This window comes from Homarus americanus, unplaced genomic scaffold (genome assembly GCF_018991925.1).
Source record: "Homarus americanus isolate GMGI-L3 unplaced genomic scaffold, GMGI_Hamer_2.0 scaffold46273, whole genome shotgun sequence".
Taxonomy (NCBI): domain Eukaryota; kingdom Metazoa; phylum Arthropoda; class Malacostraca; order Decapoda; family Nephropidae; genus Homarus; species Homarus americanus.
The window spans coordinates 96,184-122,675 of NW_024725430.1; the positions used below are offsets into that span (position 1 = coordinate 96,184).

General features: G+C 37.9%; 1 protein-coding gene across 4 annotated transcripts; it reads right to left on the bottom strand.

Moving 5' to 3' along the window:
• Positions 1 to 427: 427 nt before the first annotated feature.
• On the bottom strand, positions 428 to 26,492 carry LOC121864812 (flocculation protein FLO11-like). Of its 4 annotated transcripts, XR_006088666.1 has the most exons (19): positions 26,415 to 26,492; positions 21,229 to 21,509; positions 19,785 to 19,920; positions 19,245 to 19,387; positions 18,753 to 18,899; positions 18,188 to 18,388; positions 17,794 to 18,001; positions 17,127 to 17,293; positions 16,468 to 16,600; positions 15,877 to 16,178; positions 13,939 to 14,256; positions 13,295 to 13,645; positions 12,986 to 13,082; positions 10,557 to 11,311; positions 8,483 to 10,070; positions 7,770 to 7,915; positions 6,432 to 6,484; positions 3,271 to 3,345; positions 2,854 to 2,924 (listed from the first exon to the last, which is right to left on the bottom strand). XR_006088666.1 is itself a non-coding variant. In XM_042363978.1 (18 exons), the coding sequence occupies exons 2-18, from the start codon at positions 21,382 to 21,384 to the stop codon at positions 2,748 to 2,750; spliced, it is 5,088 nt and encodes a 1,695-aa protein (XP_042219912.1). In that variant the 5' UTR covers positions 21,385 to 21,509; positions 26,415 to 26,492; the 3' UTR covers positions 428 to 2,747. The 4 variants fall into 4 exon arrangements, 3 of the variants coding, with proteins under 3 accessions (XP_042219912.1, XP_042219911.1, XP_042219914.1); XM_042363978.1 differs by lacking the exon at positions 6,432 to 6,484 and having other exon boundaries at positions 428 to 2,924; positions 7,782 to 7,915; XM_042363977.1 differs by lacking the exon at positions 6,432 to 6,484 and having other exon boundaries at positions 428 to 2,924.

Below are 26,492 nucleotides of genomic sequence, written 5' to 3' on the forward strand. Positions count from 1 at the left end.
AATTATTGGTCATTTTGAAATATATTTTACATATTGACAATATATAATGCAGTGCAGTGTTGATTTAAAGAAAATAATCTTGAAATACACCAAGAGAACTAAAATTTTATGGGTGAAATGGTGCCATGGGGTGACTTCTCTTCCACCCCAATGCCTTCATCATCATCCAGGAGCCTTCTACATACACACCTCAAAGTAAGTGTACTTTTCTACCTTTTTTGTTGAATTTAGGCAATTTTTGGTGAGCTGGAACCAATTACCCAAAAACCCATTGAAACAATGGTTTCGGTTAAAGAGCAACCTGCTGGAACGGATTGTGCTCGTTAACCGAGGGACCACTGTACGTATTTGGTCATAATAATTTCTGCCAGTCAATGGCAGTGTCAATATTTAATGTCAAAGATGCGGGAAATAACACGTCTTAAACAAAAATTAATATAAATGTTATTTTCTCAAAAAACTACTACATTCTGAGGTTTGTACACCCATGGTAGCTACCCAATCTGTTACCAATACAGTATATGCAATTCGCTTGTTCTTCACATAAGAGCACACAGATTTAAATTTTTGCCATAATTTATTTTTTACATGGAAAAAAGTGTCATCATTCTTCACCTAGAATTGCCATTACTGTACTGGTAATCATGTGTTTTGTTCCCTTAATGCGAGTACTGTACTGTACTGTATGTGTCGCTATGAAATAAGTGTTCATCATTTATGTTAGCGTCATAAGATTAAAATGTGAATTAAGTTATTGTATACTGTACAACACATTAAAAGCCTTTCTTAACAGATGTCAAACATAATTTCATACATTACTTACAAAGCAAGTTATTATTACTTCTAGTTATTACCTTACAGGTTATAGAGCATTACATAATTATCAACACTTCATATGTTTTCTTACATACAATATATAGATGCTTTATGATTTATATGGTGCACGAATATAGTGCTTTAATCTTCCATGCCATGTCTCGGGGCATACGGTACAGTACCCTAAAGAAAACAATAATGTACAAGCCTTCAGTTCCCTACTTTTACAGGCACACTTGTATAGTTTTGTTAAGTGCTACATACAGCCAAAAATATTGCTTTCCTCTAGCATCAAGCTAATATGATGTTATAATACACAATATTTACCAAACACTGGGCCAGTGAAAAATTTATCTTTAAAACCTGATCCGTGACCTGCAACTTTTGACCCAGGCCTGAATTTAACATTAAGATACTGTACACACTTTTATAGCTTCTCATGATTCCCTCTGTCTGTCTCTACCTGTCAAGAAATTATGGACCAGACACTGGATTCATGAAAAAATGGCTGAAAATAATTACAAGTAAGTGCTTCCCAAAATTTGAGAAGCATAACCATACAGAGTGAACAGTTTGCCAGTATTACTGTACTTAGCATCATTCATAAGTTATGAACAAATACTATTTGTATCTACTTCATGCGCTAATATAACGTAACAGCTGTGTATCCTTCCATTTACATACATTATAAGTAAAAAAATATTAGGACTTTCATATGCAAGTGTGGTGATGGACATATCCTGTAGGCATATGTATATATATAAAATTATACATGATAAATATAAACTGTATACCTTGAGATATACAATTACATTTGTGCATGTCTTCATGCACTCTAAAGTACACAAGTGCATGTGTGAGAGGCCTAAGCAATGAAGTCACTCTGCTATGAATATCACACTGTACATCTGGATAATGTCTCCATCCTCTACGTTAATAATCAGGCACTGAGATTAGTAAACTTTGAAGCTTGACAACACAGAACCTGAGACAATCAAGTTTAAACAATTTGACAAAATATAAAATTCAAAACATCTCATTAGGGAAATAATTGTGCCAAAACTTTTTGTACTTTTATCAACATCTTGGTGAATCTTCAAGGCACTTAAACTGCATCTGAAGAAATAGCTGTACAGTACAACATTACTGTAATAATCATAAAGACAATTCATTTTTGTATCACTCATTTTATTGATGATTATGATAAGAAGGCAGGTAATAATACCTAACTTAAAAGGTATGTATAATATGGCAAACATATTCTCGCCAAGTAAGACAAAATGTTGAGCAGCATCTTAGCCAATTGAACTATACAGAACTGGAAGGTTCACTACTGTACCACCTTTTTGGAGGGTGAGACAGCTAAAGGAAAAGACACATAATATTAGATCACTGATACAGTATTAGGGTAGTGCACTTCAGCTTACAACTCTGTGGTGTCATGGTAGGAATGTATAATAAATGCCTGTATACAAGGAATGCCTGACATAAGGGAATGTTTGATATAACACCATATACTTTATTCTGCTTCTTCCTTTGTATCACATGAATTTGATATTTTCCACTCTCGATGTGTACCAAAGAAATATTCTTTAATTAAGTCTGTTGTGTGTGCACTTCTCATGCTTCCTCAAGTTAAGAGTGTGCACACACACATTCATAAATTCATCTAATTCTAGTCATATACAAATTTACATTAGGCACTAATGCACAACCATATTTTAGTGAATCATTAATGTAGACTAACGCTACACCATGCACACGTGACTTGTGTTTCAGCCTTGTTGTTTTCTTATATATAATTATCTATGTTTCTAGCTGCATATAGTATAGTTATTTATCAATATCCAGCCTGATGGCATTATCACAAAAAAGCTGCTCTAAATGGTTCATCAAGTAGCCTTTGCTGCCAGAAAGTAGGAGTGCTTAGGTCACTGCAGGCGAGACACCATTAAATTAACGGTATTTGAAGTTTTGTTGAGGATGGAGGTTGCAGTCAATAGATCAGCAGAACGCAGGTCAGCACCATCAACCTGCAAGAGCTTGTCTCCAACTTTGAGTGCAGACGACGCAGCTCCTCCACCCACAACACTCATCACATATATGCTCTGTAGAGGAAATTAAAATTACAAATTACAGGGTACTTCAAAATATAAATAAATTATCTTTGGAACAGTTTATCTGATATGCAACAAAAGAGTAGCAACTATTTCATCTGTACTAGACAGACAAGTGTGAGAATGACCTCCCCTGGCCGGCCACATACTCTGACATCTCACCAACCAGCAAGTTTTCATATCCTACAATTGCAACAGCTTGTCCTTGTCACTGAGCTCACCCTGCTTTTGAGTGACTTTTTTATGATACTTCCCGCACCACATCAAGAACTGGGTTACCGGAACTAATCTCACCTTGCTGGCTACATAGCACCAACATGATCTCCTACTCACTCACCTTATCCTCTGGGTCAGTGTGTGACTGGCCAACGGCAAAGCCCAAATCTGGATTCTTTTCTATTACTACCGGGAACTGTGGGAGAAACATAACTTTATTAATAAACGCTAAACACAAGGATATAAGTTATTAATATTTAAACATGAGTGTATCTGGATTGGAGTTAAACATCTATTGAATGTTAAACTGAAAGAATTAACTTGAGAGAGAAGAAGGAAAAATGCCCTAAGTGGTTGAGAGGATAAGGATGAAATAAAGGAAAATGACAGCATTGAACAGGATGGTGTAAGTCAATACTATGATTTAAAAGCATAAAAAAAATATTCATGTTATATAACCACAGATCATGCTTGAAGGGCTCAAGGGTTAAACTAAGAATCAGACAGTTCAAGTAATGGATAGGGATGATGGACATTAGTGTTACAGCAAATTACTGCTTGACCCCAGAGAGCTTAATTATTAACATTTTCAAGGCCGTCCCCAGATGATGCAAATTTCCAGTCCTGCCCACAGTACAATACGATACATTGGGCCAGAACAAACCACAGTTTAACGGTAAATCAGGTTATAACTTAAGAGGTCCAGGTCGATTTCAAAGCCATCCCGAAGTGAAGTGATATAATTCAGAGAGAGACAACTTTGCACAGGAGCTAGACTTGTGTACGAGATTCTCTCTGAGCTGAATAAAATCACCCGGCCTTAGTCAAATAAAATATTAAAATGTGACGTCCCCGTATTGAAGGTTATAAATCATGACCCAGTTTACGACACAGTCCTTATGGGTTGTGGCAATCTTACTCTATCAGTTTACTAGGACCCCCACCATCACCCTGTCTGAATCAGTTTTACCTGAGCCCTTCTGAGAACTGAAAAATAAATCTCAGACATGGACATTGATCAAATTAATCACCATTGTAAGTCAAGCATCTCCTCATGCAGGGTTTGTACAGATTATAAACAATAATATTCCATTACTTCCACAATTATTTTTCCAACATTGTGACAAAATAAATGATTAAAGTTCACAATTTAAATATAACATCACATTCTGTTGTTATAAATCAGGGTGTGAAGTATGAAATCTCCTTTTATTGTCCAGAAAAACAGAGGAGTAACTTGTATGATTACTGGATTATAACTACTGTACAACACTCCCTACCAGAACCTGCCTTGTCCTGAGAGCTTGGTGTTCTAATAACCGACTGCACAAACATGATGGATAAGGCAGGCTCTATCAGAGAGATGTTCTTGTGTGGAAGTCTCAATGAATAACCAGAGCTTGTTAGCAAAATAGTCACCACATTTACCCAACATACTTTATGTGCTTCCATGCCTTTTATAACACGTTAACAAAATTCCAAACTCTCAGACCAAAAAAAGTCAAGTTTTAAATTCCACATCTTTCCGGCATCTCAGGAACTGCACAAACACCAACATGCAAACTTTGTTTAGTTATCCAGTCCTGCACCGGACCAGCAAACATGTAGCAGAGTAAAATAGCTGGTAGGAGCCCATCCATACCAAGGACCCATGGAATCAACATAAATACAGTACACATAAACCATACAAAACATATACTGTACTGTAGTCACATTTAAGTAAGACATAAAAAACTACAACCATCTTAACATGAAACACATACAGTAGCACGTGCTTAATCCTAACAAACTTTGTATTGAGATAACCTTTTTTGATAAAATATACGGCATACATTCATTTAACAATACAGTACCAAAAACATGTCAATAAACCAATTAAAAAGGCTATCTTTACTACATAAAAACATTAGTTTTCACTTTCCCCTAAAATGCCGTACATATGGCAGCAGTGTCTACCATTAGACAATACATTATGCTTCCAATATATTCCCAGAACCTCCCTGTTTGATTGCTGCCTATTACCTGTAAGAAGGGTTCTTAATGGGTATTTCAATTATTTTGAGGAAGATATCTAGAACAGCAAAACAGGGTGGGTGTTCTGAACTACAAGAAAGATAAAATAAACAATATATAAAATAAAGTATATATATTCCTGTGTGTGTGTGTGTGTGTGTGAAAATACAATGAACAAGTACACTGTGAAGAGAAGTGTAGATTCATTACTATACTATACATGCAGTGGTACCAAGTCAGCCAGAAGCACAGTACTATATCAATTATAACTCATTCAGGCCCTTCCGATCACAAGCTTGGGGGCAGCATTTAAGGTTGAAAGAACAAGCATTAAATACCAGACCTGCAATAAAAATTATCCCCCATAAATAATTATCTTGCATGCAACCTCCACTCAAGGCTCTCTGATGCAATTATAGTACCACAAGTCTTCCCATTGTTACATAATGCTCTGAAAAGCTGAATGGCTTCAAATAGTTTAACATGTAATGACTGTGTAAGTAACTGGTGTAATTCTATGTAAATATCAGCAATATTATGTAAATGACTCAACAAATGTCAAACAGTTTACAATACAGGGACTTAATACATATAACACAGTATAGCAGAAAAAAGAACTGACTGGCTGTAAAGATGTTACAATGGTAAATCAGAAGTTGCCTAAATATGCATGTGTATAGTCAAAAAGTGATTCCCATTTGCCTAATGGTCCATTAAAGACAATGTGTATACAGCACACTGTGTATCATGCCTTTGATACACAGGCAGGCAGCATAGTTGGCACTGCACTCAACTGCCTTAATTTCCCAAATTGTACAATTAGGTACTGTATCTGTACTGTACACTATTCATTACAGGTGGGTGGGCTAGGAGTGCCCCCCTGGGATCAAATCAACAACTCCTAGGATAGAAGACAAATGCTGTATCCACTTGGTTGCCACATCTTCATTTTAAGGTAAACTAAGTGCTAAATGACAGTAAAATTCTTGGTAAAATGGTGAATAGCATTTTAAGTGTTATTTAGGTATATTATGCAATAATAAATTATGAAGTCAGCCTCAACACTTGTCCTACAGAGTGTTGCTGATTCCACACCTTTTATAATGTGTACTTTATATGTTATCTGTATATACTATACTGTAAAAAGTGTTGCATGATCATGCACACATACCAGGTGTAGCCCAACCAAGCAAGTGATACGTGTTGAATAAGTGCTGGCCGGTTGTGAGTGCACTAAATATAACTATGACCTTAAACCTAAATATTTACCATTTGTTGTGAAACTTGGAAACTCTTCGTTCAGGAACCCAAAATTTCCTGGTCTGGATGGTAGCATGAGGGGGAGGGGGGGGGGCAGAAGTTTTAAAAAGTCAGAATGAAAAAGTAGGCATGGATTTATCATGTTCCAGCAGAGATGGTGAGTGAGATACGAGTATTAGAAGAGAGAGTGTTAGCTTTTGAGATATTGTTAGCTTTGTAGGACACGTGAGATACACATTAGCGCTGGAACAAAGCAGTGATGGTCAAGCCTAGTTTGGTTAGTGCATACTATACTGTACTACCAAGAACTGTTAAGACTACTATGTTACATTAAAGTTTCAGTTTATATAATCTATCTTGAAAAAAAATCTCTGAAAGTGTCAATAATACTGTCAGGTGAAAACTGTTGGATAGTATTGAGAGACAAGAGTGGTATTTCAAGAAGGAACTTATCCTTTAAATATGTGGTCATTTCAGGTATACAAAACTGTCACCCAAATCCTAGAAAAAGAAAGAGAATAAAATATATTTTAAATTATACTCAAAAGTTCAATTCAAAATTCATACATCACACATTGTCCAAATTCCTGCAAGTGATAAATTTGTTAGTAAGACAATAATAACACACTCACAGCAGCACAGTAAAGCATCTGCCTCCAACACAATACTGTACAGTACACTGATGCCAAGATACATCATTGTGAGCAAGCAGGCAGCATATACTTGTCACTCAAAAATCACAATAAGAGAACTGTCACAACTCGCACTAAATATGATAACACTTTAAAAGAGCACACCGATAGACAGACAAAATACCACAGCAAAATGTACTCCAATAATGTGGGACCATACAGTGTTGTGAAAGGCTAAGGGGCTTCAAGTTTCAACACAATCAATTTAAAAAATAAAAGGCAGCCAAGTGTAGTTCTGAAAAAAAAAAAAAAAAAAATGAAAACAGAGGGAAAAGGAGATATTTTAAAGGTTCCTCCACTTGGTGAGACAATTGATCATTGTACTATTTTTCCTAAAATCTTCCACCTTTTGATTTATTTAATAATTCAGCAACTTTTATAATCACAGTTTCAGAAATTATGGAGAAGAATAGGGAACTGGAGCTGTGAAGTTAACAATGACTGTACTAAAATTTGATGTAATCTACACAGGTGAGTAAAAAAATTTCAGTGCTCTTTTGATAATTTGAGTGACAATGGAACCCATAAGCATTTACTGTACATGTTTTACTGCCCAGAAACATGAAATTAATGATCGAGGCTCTGCTCTAAGTAAAGCAATATAGCGTGGCTGCATTAGTAATATGCCATTAATGTGTTAGTGCAGCGTACGTACATTCTGACATACCACTCGGGCATTCTTGTGTTGACCAAACATCCAGGCAGAGTGGTTGGTCTTGCTGCCATCTGGAGACGGCGCCACTGATGGTGACATCCGCAGCTTGTTGGTCCCTGGGGTTGGTAACCTAGATGCAGCCCCACCTGCCAAGATTAACAGAAATTAATATTACCTTTAGATGTCTGAGTAAAAGTAAAGTAGAATTAAAAAATGTTGTTCCTAAAACTACTACTAGAACATTTTTCAATCAAGCTGTGAAACTTCTTAACATTCTATCTCAAACTATATCATATTATAATGTATACTGGTAGACATAAGAGTTTTTAATATACAGTATTAAACTATTTAAGTGAATTATGTAAATATTCTCAGTCCTTTAAGTGTATAAAATCTTCAATTAACACTTCTTAAAGACTATACTATGCAGCTTGAACCTTTCCAAGTTTGTGTCCAGCGCCATGTTTATTAGAAAGGACAAAACAGTACAGGTAATATAAAGGGATACCTCCTCTGCCTGACTACTATCATATATTCAACGGAAGCATAAGGGAGTCATTTTAATAAAAAAAATATACAAAAACAATTCAAAGCAGCACAGGTTGACCGTTACTCTTCAACAACACTACTACAGATAATAATGCATTTTGCTTTGAACTTTTCTAAGGCATAAAAACAAAGTTTAAAAATCAATAACAAGAACCAGCTCCCACCTGCAGCCATTGGGATGCGAGAAGCTGATCCCGTGGAGGTGACAGAGCCACGAGAGCCAGGGTTCATTAACTGGCTGGTCGGAGAAGCGGGAGATGGTATTGGGATGCCGGGTGTGTTGATGGCTGCATTGACTGTCGGGGGACGTATGCCGCTGGGATATCCCCTCACCTGGGGCTGGTGTGATGGCTGCTGTTGATTAGGTGAGTGAATTGTGGGAGGACGAATCCCAGTAGAATATCCTGGCGAGTGAAGCCGTGACGGTGAAGACATCTGGCCAGTATCTCCAAGATTCTGTGGTTTAGAGGCATATCCATACACAACCTGGTGTTTGCTGGCATCACTCTGCATACCAATTGAGACAGTGCCAGGACTAGGTATGTTGGAGCTCAGGTTACTGCTGCTTCTGCCTTGTGTGACCAGTGATGGAATACCAGATCCATTACTCCCAGGGCTTCCTGCTATTTGGGATTTATTGTTGGGGGTGAAATTTTTATTTCCTGTAATTACATCTGGGCTGCCGTGTTTACCTGCACCCATACCAAGGGACTCACGAGTCAGGTTACTGGAGGTTCGGCCCATCATTCCTATTACGGGAATCCGAGAATCACTCATGTTATGGGGTTCAGCACTGGGGCTGTAACCCACAGGTTTAAGGGTCTCGCCATAAATCTGGGAATCATGTGTTAAGTTACTGGGAGTTCGTCCCACACTGCTTAACATTGGTATGCGAGACTCACCCAGTATGTGTTTATCATGAGTCAAGTTACTTGAACTAGGTCCTTTGGAATTTAATGAGGGAATGTGAGAGTGTGAAGTAACTCTTGATTCTTGAGTCAGACCACCTGGACTTGTGCCCATATTACCTGGAGTTGGTATTCTAGATTCGACAGAAGAATGAGTCTCACTACTTGGGCTGCGTCCCATACTACCCAAAGTGGGAATTCTGGACTCGTGGTGCAAGTGAGATGAGTGACTAGAGATGGGGGAGTCTTTCTGAAGGTTCTTAACAGGTAGAGCTGTTTCAGGGCTCCGAGATGGAATTCTTGAGAGGGGCTTTGGGGCGGCCTTTATAGAAGAAAGAGTGGACTCAGCGTTCCCCACACCATTCACCCCTTCACGGGCCTGGGGTGCTTCAGGGCGTAATTCATGACCGGCCGCTTGCTGAAGATCACTGGGAGTATCTTGGGCAGAAGTTATAGCATCTTGTAAGGATTCATGGGTTAGCCTTGAACTAGAGGAGGAGAGATGTGGGCGGTGGGGTGTTGGGTGCAGCACCTCTCCTCGTGGCTGATCCTGTGTGAAGTTTGTGGGACCAACAGAAGAGCCAACACCACCTACTGAGGACCTACTACTATCCTGGCACTCACTACCACTACCAGAACTTAAGTGAACTCCTGATGAAAATGCATTCACAGAAGTGACTGAAGCCTTTCTTGAGGATTCATATATACCAGAGTGAGTGGTGATCTGAGAATATCCAACTGATGGCACCGGTGTCACAGACATAGTGTTGGAGGACGGCACTACTTTACTGGCCAACATATTGGGTGGTGGACTATCACCATGCTCTAGCAAGCTGCTCGTCACCTGAATGATACAAAACAAAAATATTACAAAATCACATTAAACATTACCCAAGGCTCATAATATGAGGGCCTTGGTCTCAAAAGTGCCTGAATTTGAAGATCTTAAGTGTGATCAGATGCTATGTACACTGCATCTGGTTAATGATCATGAACATGGAGAAGTGGCTATACTGTACAAATAAAGAGCTACGTGTAAGCATGTGTAAATTCGGCTTCCCCTAGAAGTGATACAGTATAAACCGCTGTCACTATTTTGATGATGAAGAGAGACCACAACTCTGGTAAAACAACGAAAGCAGGAAAACAATGACTATCAAGGTCTAGACTTCCATGACATGAAGTTCCACACCAAGATTTATCTTAATCTGAGATGCTTTCTTTGAGGTATTTATCAAAAAAGTTTATGTATGAACTGGGGTTGTCCTTTTCTGCCCCCCCCCCACCCCCACCCCCACTAAGTAATATAAATGGTATAAAAACACATTACCTGATCAATAATGGAGACAAGGCCATTACTCTCCTGCCAATGGTTAGTTGTTCCACCAAAGGACTGTTGGTCTGGGGTCCATCCCCGTCTGGTTGGAGTCAAATCCTGGTTCTTGAACATTGACAGGTCGTGTGGTCTAGTTGGACTTGTGACATTAAGTCCCATGTGAGACACTGCTCTGGCAGGTGCTGGTGGTATGCCCAAGGTATTGATGGGAGCAGCCAAAGATCCCGGCCGCTGGTCACGAGGCAATCTGTTGAGCAGGGCGGAATCTGCCAGAGTTCCTAGGGCAAGGGATCCCGGTCGATGTGGCACTCGAGCGCTGCAATGCTCTAACTGAGTTCCAGTGGCAATAGAAGCTGGTCTGGCATTGGATGTGGCAACACTGTATACTGGGTAAGAAACTTCCCCAGATCTTGATGTGATGGGGTTTTGAAAGTTGTCGTAGGAAGGGCAAGAGACGGGAAATGACAGTGACATGGCTGAAGATATATTCTGTGGTGCAGCAAGTGACTGGCTACTTACTGGTAGTGTTACATTGGAGGAGACTGCAACAGATGCTGATAAAGAAGATGCTTTAGAAGATAATGACATTGGTGTATTGAAGGATTTGACAGAATGTGGAGACACTACATCAGCACTGCCAAGTGGTGATGATAATGTTGAGGGCATTGATAGTGCAGAGTCTGTGAGGTTTTGTGGAGATAAAGGAGTGTTGATACTACTGCCATCACTGCAGTGTTGGTCATCAGTAACTGAAAATAAAGTTCACATTATTGTAATCATAATAAAAGGAATATTCCTTTAGACTATATTTCAAAGATAATGAGTAGGCAAAACTCCCTCCATATCCCATGACCTTCCCCTCAACACTCCCACCAAACCCCCAGACATACAACCACTTTTGAAGAAAGTGAACCAATACAAGATTCCCTGCTGCTGCTGTTGCCACCTTTAATACATTAGACCAGCATGGGCAACCTTTCCTCAGTCATGGGCCGCATTATGATTTAGGTATTTTTCTGTGGGCCAACCCACCAATATTTATATCCTACCTAACCCAAAAGTAATGTTAATACTGTGTTAGCACGGACAGTGAAGCAGTTTATCATCACGTCCACCTTACCATATTTTCAGTTTACAATTAGCCTTTTTCCCATTTATGAAATAAATCCATCATAATAACTTTTAAAGTAATATGTTAATGTTTCTTGGCATTTAACACAAGATGAGTGAAGCAGTCTGTGAATACAATGATTTTGCCTACAGTTACAGCATTTTTTTTTACATATGAGACACCCACCAGAATAATGTCAATGGTAATCTTAACACATGAGGAACTACAATGAAACAACCTATAGGCACATCTCTCTCTCTCTCTCTCTTTATATATATATATATATATATATATATATATATATATATATATATATATATATATATATATATATATATATATATATATATATATATATATATATATATATATATATATATATATATATATATATATATATATATATATATATATATATATATATATATATATGATTCTGAATCTATGGTCCACGATTTGATTGCGGGGTAATTAGCGGTCGTATTGATGCTTGAAAGATTTTCTTTTTTTTTATTCTGGAAGTACTTAATTAGTTGCACCCTGTGTGACCGCTGCCCATGACACCACTTGGACTTACCCAACCTAAGTTAATTCCCTAGTGACTCACTGCCACATAACAGCTAATCCTTCAAACAGACTGTGCTGAACTTGGCCCATAAACTCACACAAGTTAAAATGTTTATATTATTGACTATACTTATTTCACTGTTACATTTTTGTAGTTACTTACTCTTAGGTGATGAAAAAGTAATGAATTGTGTGTGACAAATATTCTTTTAATAAATATAGCTTTACTCACCATAAACTGGCTGCATTTACCTGAATCATGGGCCACATTAAATAGAATCTGTCAATCACTCCGCAGGCTGCACAAACATATGGTCCAGGCCAAGGGTTGCCCATGCCTGCATTAGACCTTCTGCATCACCATTATCAAAATGCCCCAAGATAATAATCAATGTTTGATATTCTTCTTTTCCTCTAAATAATGGGTTGCACAGTAGACTTCACCTATATAATAGACTCCCCTTACACATGACTTACACAAACTAGATTTTAATTACTAATACACAGTCATTGACTGAATCAATGCAAAAATAGGCATAACAAATTCTCAGCCACTTCCTCCAATGTTCTAAATAGGTTGTTAGGAATCAAAGGTACTAAACTGCCTCACAAAAATAACCATGTATTAATTACCAGGTAGCACACTAAGTATCAAACACAAATAGTTATGTAATATTGTCCTGTAATTACACATAACCAGCCATATAAAGGAGAGGGAAAACCTACAAGTAAACATAAGACTCACTCTGTTGACTGGATATCTTCCCATTGCCATAGCCACTGTCACTGGAGCTACTTGTGTCGTTGTTCTCATCTTCTGCTGCTGGTGAGGCAGCTGAGTTCTGTGGTGTAAAATAGATCAAATATTATTTCAATACACACAGAATTGAACCATATTCATCAATAGATGTATACTGCAGTATATCCTAATAGCAGATTTCTTGCTTTTACCAAATACAGTATTTAATAGAGGTATAATATGCACGCACTCACGCACGCATACACACACACATACCTTCAGTGCTATTAATTTAAATACTACATATTCCGGTACCTGTTGTGACGTTGGCAGATCCTTAACAGTGAGTCCAGTACTGCCCTGGATACCACTGGGTGCCGAAGAAACCTCCACACTAGATTCGTTAAAATCTGCAGCGTGCCGTGACATCACAGCTGCAATGTGGTAAGGCGGCGGTTTCTTAATGCGCTTGTCTGAGACATCACCTGCCAATTCCCCTTCTGTTGCAGATGATGGAGTGGCAGCTATGGTGGTTTCTTGGGATAATGGCGGGGAAGACTCGTGTGTTGGGTAAGCAACTTGTGCTCTGCTCTCCTCCATACCAGACACAACAGGTTTACTGGGGTCGATCACCACTTTATCCCGAGATTGAGTCATTGCCACAACCTGAAATAAAAATCATGGTCACATTTAATGTATGGTAAGAAAAATTACCATCAAGATCCAATAAAATACTTAACCTGTATTTTCACAGTAAGTTTGTATGTGTAGGCCACAGGATGTTTTTAATTTTTTTTCCAAAGAGTGAGGATCACCCAAAAGCAACTTCTGCACAAGAGCATTACAGTACAGGTATATGAAAACCATTGTAAGCCAATTGGACAGTGTGACAGGTACAGGTACTACTGTAATTCTTCAAATGATTCATGAAGAAGATACACAGTAAGTAATATTCTCACCTGTGCATGACCAAACATCTTTCTATCCCCGATGGCATAAGGACGGTCAGTTGCCATCGCAGTATCTGGGGTCACATGCTTAGATACGTTGGAAAGACTGGCGTTATTTTTGTTGTTGAGGGCAGCCGAGGCACTGGTCATGTTGCCGTAGGTGTTGCGGACATTGCGAGCCTCCCGCAGCAGTGGACGCTCCTCAGCCTGTGGTTCTATTACTGTTAGAGGTGAGGTGATCTCTTCTGCCTCCAGTGAGTCATCAACAGGGACACAAGCATTACCAGACTGATCTAGTAATGGCTGCTTCAGTGCAATGTCATTACCCTGAAATATCAACATCAATTCACTGTAGAATATCTACACAACTCACAACTTCTGTCATTATTGAGAGACAGGTAAACTATCTCTCTTTATGTTTACCAAATAATGTTCCAACATTATACGAAAATCTAATGTGAGTTTACAATCCATTCCCTAAGAGTGTAAATTCTCCACTAAAAACTAGAAAGATAATAATTACATCCTTTTTTATTTTTTCTAATAGAAAAGATGACTATAAAGTTTCCATAACTGGCATTAAGAATCTTTAAAACACTATTTAATGATGAAATATATACAGTATTGTGATTTTCAGCAAAATCTTATTTTTGGCCCAAAACCACCAAAAACGTAAGTCTTACACCTTACAAAATTTTTGACCAAAATATACTTTTTTCTCAGAATTGAAATTGAAGTGGTTTAACTAATTAAGTACTTTCAGAATAACACACAACCCCTAAATCACACCTTGGAAACCCATAGTTGAAGAGTAATTAGCATCGAAAAAGTCAGAAAAATCTTTCAAGGGTCATTTTGGCCACTAATTACTCTGCAATCGAATCGTGGACCACATATTCATAATCAGCAAGCTCAGGAGTACCCATACAGTGGTCCCTCAGTTAACGAACAGTTCGATTAACGAAATTTCGGTTAACGAATTACCTCCCATAAGGATCTTCAATTCGGTTAACGAACAAAACTTTGATTAACGAAATCCTTACGACAAACAAGTTTTATTGTGAGCATCAGCTGATGGGCTAGTCTGCCAATTCAGTAATCTGTTCTATGTTTACATTTGTTTCCAGGGGAGTAAATATCAAGACAGTTGTGCTCTTTAATATTTTTGCATTTTTTATATTAAAATTATTAGTCATTTTAAAATTTAGTTATCATGTTGATAATAAATGCAGTACAGGGAACTAATTTTTTGTGCGCCCATCAGCCGCTTGACTCACCCACCAGGCGTCAGTTTGGCTTTGTTTATAGTGGAGTGAACATCGATTTTGTTGGTGTCTTGAATATTTTTGTATTTTTACATTAAAATTATTGGTCATTCTGAAGTATAGTTAATACAGGTTGTACCTCTCTAGTCCGGCATTCTGTGGTCCGGAAACTCCCATGGTCAGGAACGATTTTAGTTTGCCCATGGAGAAAATTAATTTGAGTCTGGTTGATTTTAAGAAAATAATCTTGAATTATACCTAGTGAACTTAAAATTTTATTGGTGAAATGACTGCATCAAGCATGGATCCCCTGGAATGTGATTTTTCCTCCATCCCCCTCTTCCTTCTCTTCTCCCTTCTCCTCCACCCCCACTTCTAATTTCCATCATCATCATCATCAACCAGGAGCCTTCTACATACACACCTCAAAGTAAGTGTACTTTACTGCATTTTATTTTTACTTTGTATGTAGTTTTCGGTGAGCTGGAACCAATTACCCAATATCCCATTGAAACAATGGATTCGGTTAACGAAATTTTCAATTAACGAACGACCTTCTGGAACGAATTGTATTCGTTAACCGAGGGACCACTGTATTGCACAGAAGAAAAAAAAGAGTGTGAAAGGACAGAGAGTTTTACTACCCTGACAGCTACAACATAGATATTAACTTTTATCTCACCTTTCTGGACGAATCTATCTCAGTTTCATCTTTTGTTGATGGAATTATTGATGATGAGGAAGTTTTGTTAGAATCCTGACTACGTCCCAGCACAAACTGACGGCCTGGGTCCCTTTGCAGACTGTGTAAGTTACGGGCATGTTTAGCCAGTGCCTTGAGCTCTTTTGGGTAGGGCGTTGGAGCACGGGTTAAGAGACCCGGCTTGTCAACGTCTCCGTCGAAGGCAAATTTAATGAGTGTTTTTGCTCGTCGCTGTTCGTCCCAACTCTGGCCAGGGAAGTTGTCTGTCTCCACTACAGTTTCTGTTAATTACAGCACAAGGTAAATGTTATCCATGCATTCTACTAGAGTTCCTATGTTATAAATGACTATAATTATCACTACAACATTGTCATCATAATAAAGGACTAACATCCTCATGGTGAAATCTACCTCAGGTCCTCTTTGTACACTATTCTGTACTCCCTATCTGGTGACCAATAAATTCTTCAAGTAAATGGGATGGAAAATGTGAATACATTTACCCACCAACACACCAAAAGACATATAATCTATCAACATACACAACCAGACAAAGAATACTGTACTGACCTGGCTGGAGAACACGAGGTTGTTGGGGAAGCATGAAACAGGTCAGGACTCGTTGACCAGTCTCAGGCAGGGTCTCAGACTGTAACTGGACTTGAGGTTTGTTCTGGTTCTCTGACAACCACAGGGCTCGCAGCTGTCAGCATCAACATAAATTAGTCTCATTACAATTTATGACTACAGGAACTCTGGATAACATCTATAGATATCAACATTAACACTAATCTGTATCAATGCAATGCTTGATAAATACCTTCTTGTTATGATTCCATGATATTTTATTTATAGCCATAAGACAACTAACAAGTGACACATATGTAAGTACCAGTAAATGTCTTTAGTTATTGAAGGTGTTAATATTAGTTTACATTAAGCAATGATATCCTCACCCCATGACTGTAGGTGGTGAGGAAATATTCAGTAGGTACCTGTATGATCCTTACTTTAATTAAGACAAGAGTTTGGCTGATAAAGACTGATTGATTGATTGGGTTATATATCTGGGGTTGATTTATAAGAACTTATAAATCAAATGTAGCTGAGTACCCCTTATTGCAGTTAAAAATTTAAAAAGTCCCCCTTCAGATCCTGCACTTTTCCCATTGAGCTGATAAAGACAAAATTAACACAGGTAAAACAATACATAAGCAGGTACTTCTTACCTTCAGCTTGGTGAGAGACACAGGCAGGTGAAGAATTAGATTATCACATAAGTTAAGAATAGCAAGACGAGGCAAATGGCCAAGCTCAGCTGGCACACTCATGAGGCGATTTGAAGCGGCCGTGAGGACAGTGAGCTGAGAACATGACCCCAACTCTGGTGGCAGCTCTGTGAAATGGATTTCTCAAGTCAATAAAGATGTCTTAACATATGTCTTATGTCCAATAGTTATCTATAAAGGCCTCCATTACCTTCATTCAGAGAAGTTTTCTGTCCGTCTTAAATACTGCAACGGTTTACTGCATTTTTGCTCATAGGAACTGTCTCTTTATAAACTAAATTCAAATATCCTTGAGGCTAATAATATTATCATATCTATATTTATTTTTGGGCCTACAAGTTTCACCTTCTACAGCTCAAGACTTTTAATTAAACTATAAAGGTGCTTATTACAACATGACCCTCCAGTCAGCTGAAAACTCTGACCTACTTTCTCCTAAACAGTACAATATTTCCTTGGCCAATATCCATACTACTTCCCAAGTTTCATCTTATTCTGGATCATTTAGTTTTATATACACCAACTGATGGAGAAACAAAATTGTTCTCATGTATTCGACCCAAATTGAACTCCTTTAAAATATCCTTCAGTTGATTATTAGGATTACCTGTTAAAAGATTATCATCGACGTGTAAGGTGTGTAGTGCACGGAGGAGACCCATTGATGCTGGCAGAGTCTCTAACTCATTCTGGGTGACCACCAGCTCTTCAAGGGCAGCCAGACAACCAACTGACTCAGGAAGGTGAGTTAGGGCATTGTCATCAAGCTTTAGCACCTGGAGTTGCTGACAACCTCCCAGCTTCTCAGGAAGTTCCTGTCAAGGTAAATAATATTCTCATGTGTAAAAACTGTATTGGTTCAGACTTGAGGAAGATAAATACCAAATATAATAAATGAAATAACATTTGTCTCATATATCTAGGATAGGTGATGTTACTTCAATACTGATATATGTACACTGTATATCATACTGGAAGTTGATGAATAACAGTTGCTGTACCTTAAGGTTATTGGAGGAGAGGTGCAGGTCAGTGAGCATGACACAATTCTCCACCTCACCAGCCACCCAGTCCACTTTGTTTTTAGACGCGTCAACATGAACCAGTTTCTTCAGCCGACCAAGGAGAGGAGGAAGCGACTTAATCTTGTTGTTGTCAAACCACAATTCAGTCAAGTTCTCAAGACTGCCAATTACCTCTGGCTGAAAAATAAAACAGGGATTACTGTGCTGTTCCTAATGATCAATAAAATTAAGATAAAATAAACCATCACAGCCTATAGATTCCCTGAAGGATGCTGGAGAGAGAAGTTAAAGACAAAACAATAAAAGGGAAAAGGAGTTAAGAGAGTTATGTTCAATTATGATGGTTAACTGACAGTGAGTGAGAAAGGAAGACAACACCCAATTATTTACTGTGGTCAAGAGAATGATGGATTCTAATACAAGTGAAGAAATATTTGACCGTTTGTTTAAAGATAATGCACACGCTAGTGGAGGATGAATGTATTGTAAGAAAAAACCAACTTCGCTTGTCTTGATGACGAATGATATTAAACTAACTTACTAATTCTGAAAAATCATTCTGGCCAACATCCAGGCGCTGCAAACTGGTGAGACGTGCGATGGACTTTGGCAGAGTGTTCAGCTGATTTTCACGTAGCTCCAAAATCTTTAGTCGCGACAGCCGACCAAAGTTTGCAGGTAGATATTCCTGAAATATTACATAATGACTGACCTCTCACCCAATAACTATGCACACAGACATACCTCGATATAGGAATGGTTTTTAGGAACAAAACCCTTACACAGATGGCTGTATAAACAACTATTCTACTACTGTATCTCGTGACAATGTTTACGGTCTCATCTTGACCCCAATTTTACAATCAATTATCTCACAATGAAATCTACCAGTATACAGCACATATATTTTTTTCATAATCTTAATACTTTCCATCTTCTTTTAATGGAAAACCTTTCATCAGCAAGATTATCTCATCCAAATATTATACCAGAAGATGATACAAGACCCAGTAGTAACAGTACCAGTACCTACCAGAAAAGTATCATTGAGATATAGTTCTTGTAATGAAAGCAATTGTGTGAAGCCTTCAGGGAGTCGGCACAGAGGGTTGATACTGGCGTCCACCACACTCAGCTGCTTGCAGCCTTTGATGTGGTCTGGGATGTCAGAAATGGCTGTGGGAAAGATTCAGATTATATAAGTACTGTAGAGTGGAAGAGCAGATATTGGAATATAAAACACACAGGTACGATAATTCTCATGTAGTGACAGAATAAGTCATGAGATATACCATACAGTACAAGGGTGTCTCAAAAGATCCAAAGATTAGGTATCAAATTAGGGTTGAAACAGTTTAGTTCATGATTAATCAAATCAACTTCTTACAGGTAACAGGCTTGAGGGAGGCTTGTAAATTTTTGTAAAACCCAAAATTACTTTAAACAAAATAAGTTTAACCTATACATTAAATTCTTGTGTCTACAAGATCTATAGTTATACCCAGGATTTTCATTAAGTACAATTATTGAATCTAGAGCAAATACTGCATAACTAAAGGAGCTTGGTCCTTACCATTCTTGCTGAGGTCAATATTGGTGAGGGTTATAAGGGAAGCCACAGCAGGAGGCAGTGAGGTGAGCTCATTGTCACTCAGACCAAGTATCCGTAAACCATGACAATAAAACAACTGTCGTGGTAATTCACTCAGCTGAAGCAATGTATTCAGTAATTAGTAATCATTCATATCTATCCTATTCAAATGTACATACTCAAGGCTGATTCTTCTAACTAAGACAGAGTGATGCCTGCATGTTTCCTGCAATACCTGGGTGACAATTGAATTTCACTTTGCATTGTCACTGACACACAAACACACACACAAAAGTTCCTTATGTCCAATACCCTGTACTGCACTGTATTATACAGTAGTTTGATATTTTCTAATTCACTTTTCTACAAACCTCATTCAAATCTATGACAATTTAAAGGAACATATAAAATAGATTTGGCTAATACATCATGCCTGAGAAGGACAATCCTAGAATTACAGTTAGCAGTCTCAAGCAGAAATTATACAGGGACCATGATTGATCGACTGTACTTATAATATTACGACATAATTTTACAACAACATTTACACACGAAGTTCAACCTAGATCATTGTAAATGGAATATACAAGGTATGAAGAATAATATAGAACAGCAAATTTAAATCCTATGCTGTGAGCACTGGACTATTAAAATCAGATCCTTCACAAGTCTAGTTCCCGGTATTACCAGAACCTGCCTGCATGCACGCACACACAAATGAAGACGTTCTGCCCTGCTCCTCTAAAGCTCCACCCTGCCTAATTTAAAGACTGGACCGCCCCAGTAAGAATTTACCCTGTTCAAGTAATCAAAGTATTTATCCTTGAATTTCTCTACCACAAAATTATTAAAATCTATGGATGTTTATATATAATTTTTTTTTCTAATTTCCCATAACATAATAATAAAAATGATAATTAAATTTTTTATTAATGAACAGCCTCAACATTTACCAGGTATTTGCTGTTCCTTTTAAAATATAGCGAGAATAAAAAAAAACTTCATTAACATTCCACTCGACACACATGCACCCACCCACGCACACACACAGAGGGCTCCACCCCATACTTGTTATATTTAAACCTTTTCTTCTTTTTTTAAGCTGGGGGGAAGGGGGTCTAGTTAACATATTAAATGACTCATCAAACGTCTCTGAGTTACAAGTGACATAGAACAGCATACCATCCAAACTACCACACTTACGATACCAAGAATATTCACATGATTTAGATATCTTTATTCTTTCATCATAGACCTAATGTACTTACGCACGTATACACACAGGTCATTTCTTCAGTGTCTAGCTGGATAATTTCTTAATGACACTGCAAAACTGTCAATGAGATGTTGTACAGTACTTCTGAAGCAAATTCCAGTCTACAAAGAGAAATGTGTTGCCAAGAACGATACCTGGTTAATGACGTACCTGATTTGAATCCAGATAAAGCTCTTCTAAGGTACGCTCGCAGGCAAAGACATCCGACGGAACATCATTGAGGGAACAGTGACAGTAGTCCAGCGTTCGAATATCATCACTCTCCCCACCTCCACCACACCCAAAGCATGCAAATAAGGACGGCATCTTCTCAGGTAGAAGCTGCTAATCTTCCACCTGTTGAATCTATTAAGTTTCTTTCCTTGAGTTCTGCTGCATCTTGCTCCAACCTCCTTTACTTGTACACATCCTTCATGGAGACAAACTCATACCTGTGGAATAAATAGCAACTTAAAGCAGTGCGGTGGCACCCATAAACAACTTTCTCCTTTTAACTAACCACGAAAAAAACGAAGGAGAAAAGGTTACGTTATTACAGAGAGAAAATATAATACCCTTAGTTATACACTAACCAAGAATGTGTGTAGCTAGATACAGTTGGTCAGGTTATTCTCAGATCAAGCTGGGATGGGTGAAAAGCCTGTAACTACCAGGAGGAGGAGAGTAGTATTGATGTGATGCTGGCCCAGGAACCTAGCTATTGACAAACTGATTATACCTGACTTTAAAGTGGTCGGTTGTATGGATATTGTTCAGAGGTCAAGCTATAATAGTTATCATTTAGCTGGTTTTGTTATGAATCTGCCGGTGAATTAGTTATTAGATGCCGAAGTAAATTTTCAATCACAAATGTTCCCATGTACTGTGCTATAGTGCTGTATCAGTAATCTGATTTATGTGTAGCTAATTCATTTACATTCCATTATTTCACTACACTGTAATACATTACTGGTAATGTAACAAAATAAGTATGTTACAGTTACAGTTTTCTTCAGTCCTTGAGTTTTGGTTACAGTACTCAACACCCACAGTATACAGCATATAGTGGTTATTGTTTTTCTGTCTTTAAGATCATTAACTGGTACCATTTTCTGGGTGGAAAGGAAGGAGGTGGCAGCAGTGAATTATACTGTATGTCACTATGACTGATGTGTTAACTACAGTAGTCCCACCTAGATGTCAACACAATCCATGGCTGTTATAACACACTTGTCTCAAGGTAAACACACTATCCAAGAAAACTCTGTATTTCAAAACTTCTAATGACAAAAATTGAATTCCCTGTTTAAGTAATCATTCATTATAGAAGGCATGGCAGATGAGTGGATACAACACTCACTTCCTGACCCAAACATCACCAGGCTGAATCCTGTGGCCAGCCAGAGTGGAGTGTGCTCAGTCAACTCAGCAGCAGAATGGTTACTGGTACAGTACTTAACTTTACAGTTGTGAAAGTGAAGGCAGCAGTGTGCTCTACCACCTAAGCTGTTCCCTTGTGGACTGAAGGTTTAGTCTTCAGTGTGCTGTATACACATATGTAGCTCCTAACAGGCCACGACACCAATGGGAACTATTTTCATTCACAATACAGTGCAGTACAGTACTTGTATACTGCAGCTACAGCACTCTTTATATCTACTGTTCTATACTGTATACAGTACTGTATATAATCTTATCTTTCTGGATATCCTCCCAATTTTCCTTGATAACTAGTGAACTCTCACAGCATTGAATTACTCTGCATTGCTATAATATACATGATAATATATACCTGACCAATTCTGTGCTTGTAGCTATATTTCTGAATAAAGTTCCTGAATGTGAATATTCTCAAATTTTACAAGTACTGTATACAGCCCAGATGTCAAATACTGTATTAAGATATAATTTTAAAAACTACAAAATTACATTAAATTATGCATGGTCAAGGATACAGTAATACAATACAGTATACAGGTACAGTATAACCACAATCCCACACAACATAATTATGCATTCATGAACTGTATGATAAAATGTTCAGTTACTGAGCACAATATTTTCAAAAACATAAGAATTACCACACAAACACATCATCATGCCTTCACATCATAAACACAATTCACATCACATCACCAATTTTATCACCACACTCAAGGGACCCATAAACTAGAGCAGAAGACACCCTTAAGCCAACTCACTAACACCTCCACACTGCCGTGACCAACACAAGTGACTGAGGGATTAGATGATACACCTTGAGAATATGTTGATGTTTCTGACAAGTCATCCTCTTCATCCCTACCAGCCTGGGACACCCACACTACCGCAAGTCATCCCATATTACCATGCGTGGCTTGTCACAACTCCCTGCCAGCCCTTATACTAAACAGGAATAGCTAGCTACCCGGTATTTTTGCTTTGCCATACAACTGCAGATGCTAATCTATAGAATTTCAATTAGCTACCTTTAAATTACCCTGACTTAGAAATATACAATCATACTGCAACTCACTCAAGCACTCATTTTCCCTCTTAATGAGACTGATTAGACCATAATTTTTTATTATTTCCCATTTTTCAATCCAACACATAAGCCCAGCTACACACTACCATACTCTTATTCAAAACTCATGCTCAAACACCCCCCACCTACATATAGCTACTGTACTGTAGGCACAAATGGAGGTGGAGGGGAGTTTACAAAAGGATCATCACAGTCTCTGGTTGATGGAAATCATGACGTTATGGTTTGAAAACCACCAATCTAGTTAAATCATCGGTTGCTGGGAAGGATTTGTGGGTATGATGAAACACTGTTCAGGGCAACATCACCTAACTCATAATACAGTACAAAGTGAAGATTGTTATTTGGATATTCTTGGGGTAAGATAAAAGTTTCCCTCTATATCCATCCCCCTAAAGTTGCTCCTTCTCACAAGATGGTGTTCCAGACTGTCACACACACAATTTCACAGTCATCAGTAGCTCAGTCATGGATCCTGAACCTCAAGGGTTGGAGGGTACCAGGACAAAATGTAAAAAAGAACTCAAGCCAAAACTGACTTATCGTTAAATGAAGTCAACAATTCCAATGCATCAGCCGTTCAATTATTGATAAAGTTCTGGTAAAGGATAAGGAGATGGTTGTCACCTTATTTACTGATATATATATATTGTTTGATGGAATATTTATGGGCATACCAGTATTTATTTAGTTCTGTATTTCATTACACAGAATGGAAACCTGTGAGGGAGAAAGGAATTAGGAGAACTAACTTAAGAGAACTCACTCACAAAAAAATATACAGTATAAAGTATCCCTCTGCATGGCTTTCACACAAACAAAGTATCCTTTGGGAAATTACCGGGCTGAACCACTATTGATAGAAGACAACATGAATCAGTCTAGCATACTGTAATTATCTCAACACAGTACTGTAATGGGTATATGGGTAATAGCTACACCCATCAAAGGGACTGTCAAAAAGATATGTACCAGCTATATATAATAATGTGGAAAACAAAAATAAAAGTAAATTAAAGCTCCACCTGCTTGAACATAGCAGTCAGTGGTTCATCCAATTGGTGGAAATTCCCTAGGGTGAGTCATGACAGTTAGCAGGGGAAGGGGGGGGGGGGTTAAGAATGAGTTGGCCAATTGTTCATTTTCAACAGTTCCTCACTTTTTGTTTCATTGGCATCACTATACAGTACAGTTATGATCTACTATTTTGCTTTTGCTTAACAACTACACAAGCTACACTATAAGTGAGCTAGGGAGTGACCTTGAGCCTTGACAATGCTGAGTGCTACTGTACTGAAGGGGTAGGATGTCTCAGGTAGCCTAAATGGCATTTGAAGTGTGTGCAGCATTAAACTCCACAAATTATGGAAGACGGGAAACTGGGATTGTAGGTTCAATGCTTTCTTGATATATTATTGGTATAAAATATGAAGATCTATTAAGTATATAACTCATGAATGGAAAAATAGCCTAGCTCCAGTCTCAATAAGAGATCAGCATTCATAAAATTAAAATGGTCATGTTAAAAGAATATCCTTTAGTTATACCGTACTGTACATGATTTTCATATCTTATTGTAGTTGTTTTTTCCTTTCTATATATATTAAAAAAACAAAACACACCTGTGAAGATCCTAGTACCTGTACAGGTGTACCCATACAAGACAAATTAACATTTACTTTAGGGTGGAATAATCAATAAAATTAAAACAAATTAATAACACTTCACCATTCTTGCATACCTAAAGCAGCAATTTTAGAGCAAAGTTGTTCTTGACTATAGTGACCCATATCTCGAGGGTATTCAAAGTCAACTTCTTTTAAGACATGAAATAAACCACCCACACCCATCCTATCTTATCTACCTTAACTAAAGTACAGAGGTATTCTAACAGCATGAGGTTAGGCTTGCTTGGTTCTCATTTTCAATAAACAGACAGACACACACCATTTGAGTAAAAACACTTTGTATATATAGAAGACCTTATCAGATTTTTTTTTGTACTACAGTGTAGCTTTACTAAATATCTGGGGAACAGACTGTTCTGAACAGTAAATTTAAAAAAATAATGCAGATTGAAAAAAATCAAATCAAAGCAACAATAACAAGGCACTCTAATAAGTTTTAAATGCTGTAAAAGATCGTTATCACTGGCAACTCTATTTCAATAAGAACAGTTCAAACATGGCATTGGTTGACCTTATAATTTCTCAGAAGAAAACCACGAAAAAATCAAATACAAATCATAAGAGGGTATGGGCTCTGCTTCAGACAAGGAAGAACTTTTACCAATTTAAAATGTAATTAAATATTATGCTACGATCATTTGGTCAGGTCAGACCATGACCTACACTTAATAATGCCCAGGCACATTCAAAGTAATCTACGCTGTACTTCCCTTTCTCAACCACTGAATCTGCATTCTGTACTATCTAAATTTTTAGTTAAGAGTATTTTTGTAATAAAAACGTTGGTCCTTTCCCTACAATATTAGGTATTATCCCCGCCTGATGATGATGTTGACAGTTGATGAAGAATAATAATTGCCAACAATAGTTATTCAAAATGGTCAATACTACTTATATTTCAACACTACTCAAATAAACTTCACTGTCACGCGGATAACATTAATACATCACACTGTTATTATCTCTACTGGCCGGTGGGAAAAATGTGGAATAGTGCATTGGAGAGTGAAGACAAGGCCCTGCCCACCATGCAACTTATCTCTGCAGTGCCCACCACTTAACACTCCTTCCAACACCACGTAATCCACTATAAACCCATGAGAGTGGCGGCCTACAGGAGTTAACAGACTCAGGCAGCTCACCTCCCGTAGATCACATGACAAGACTCTAACAGGTGTCGTCCACACGCACTGAGAACAACAAACGTCAACAAAACTGAC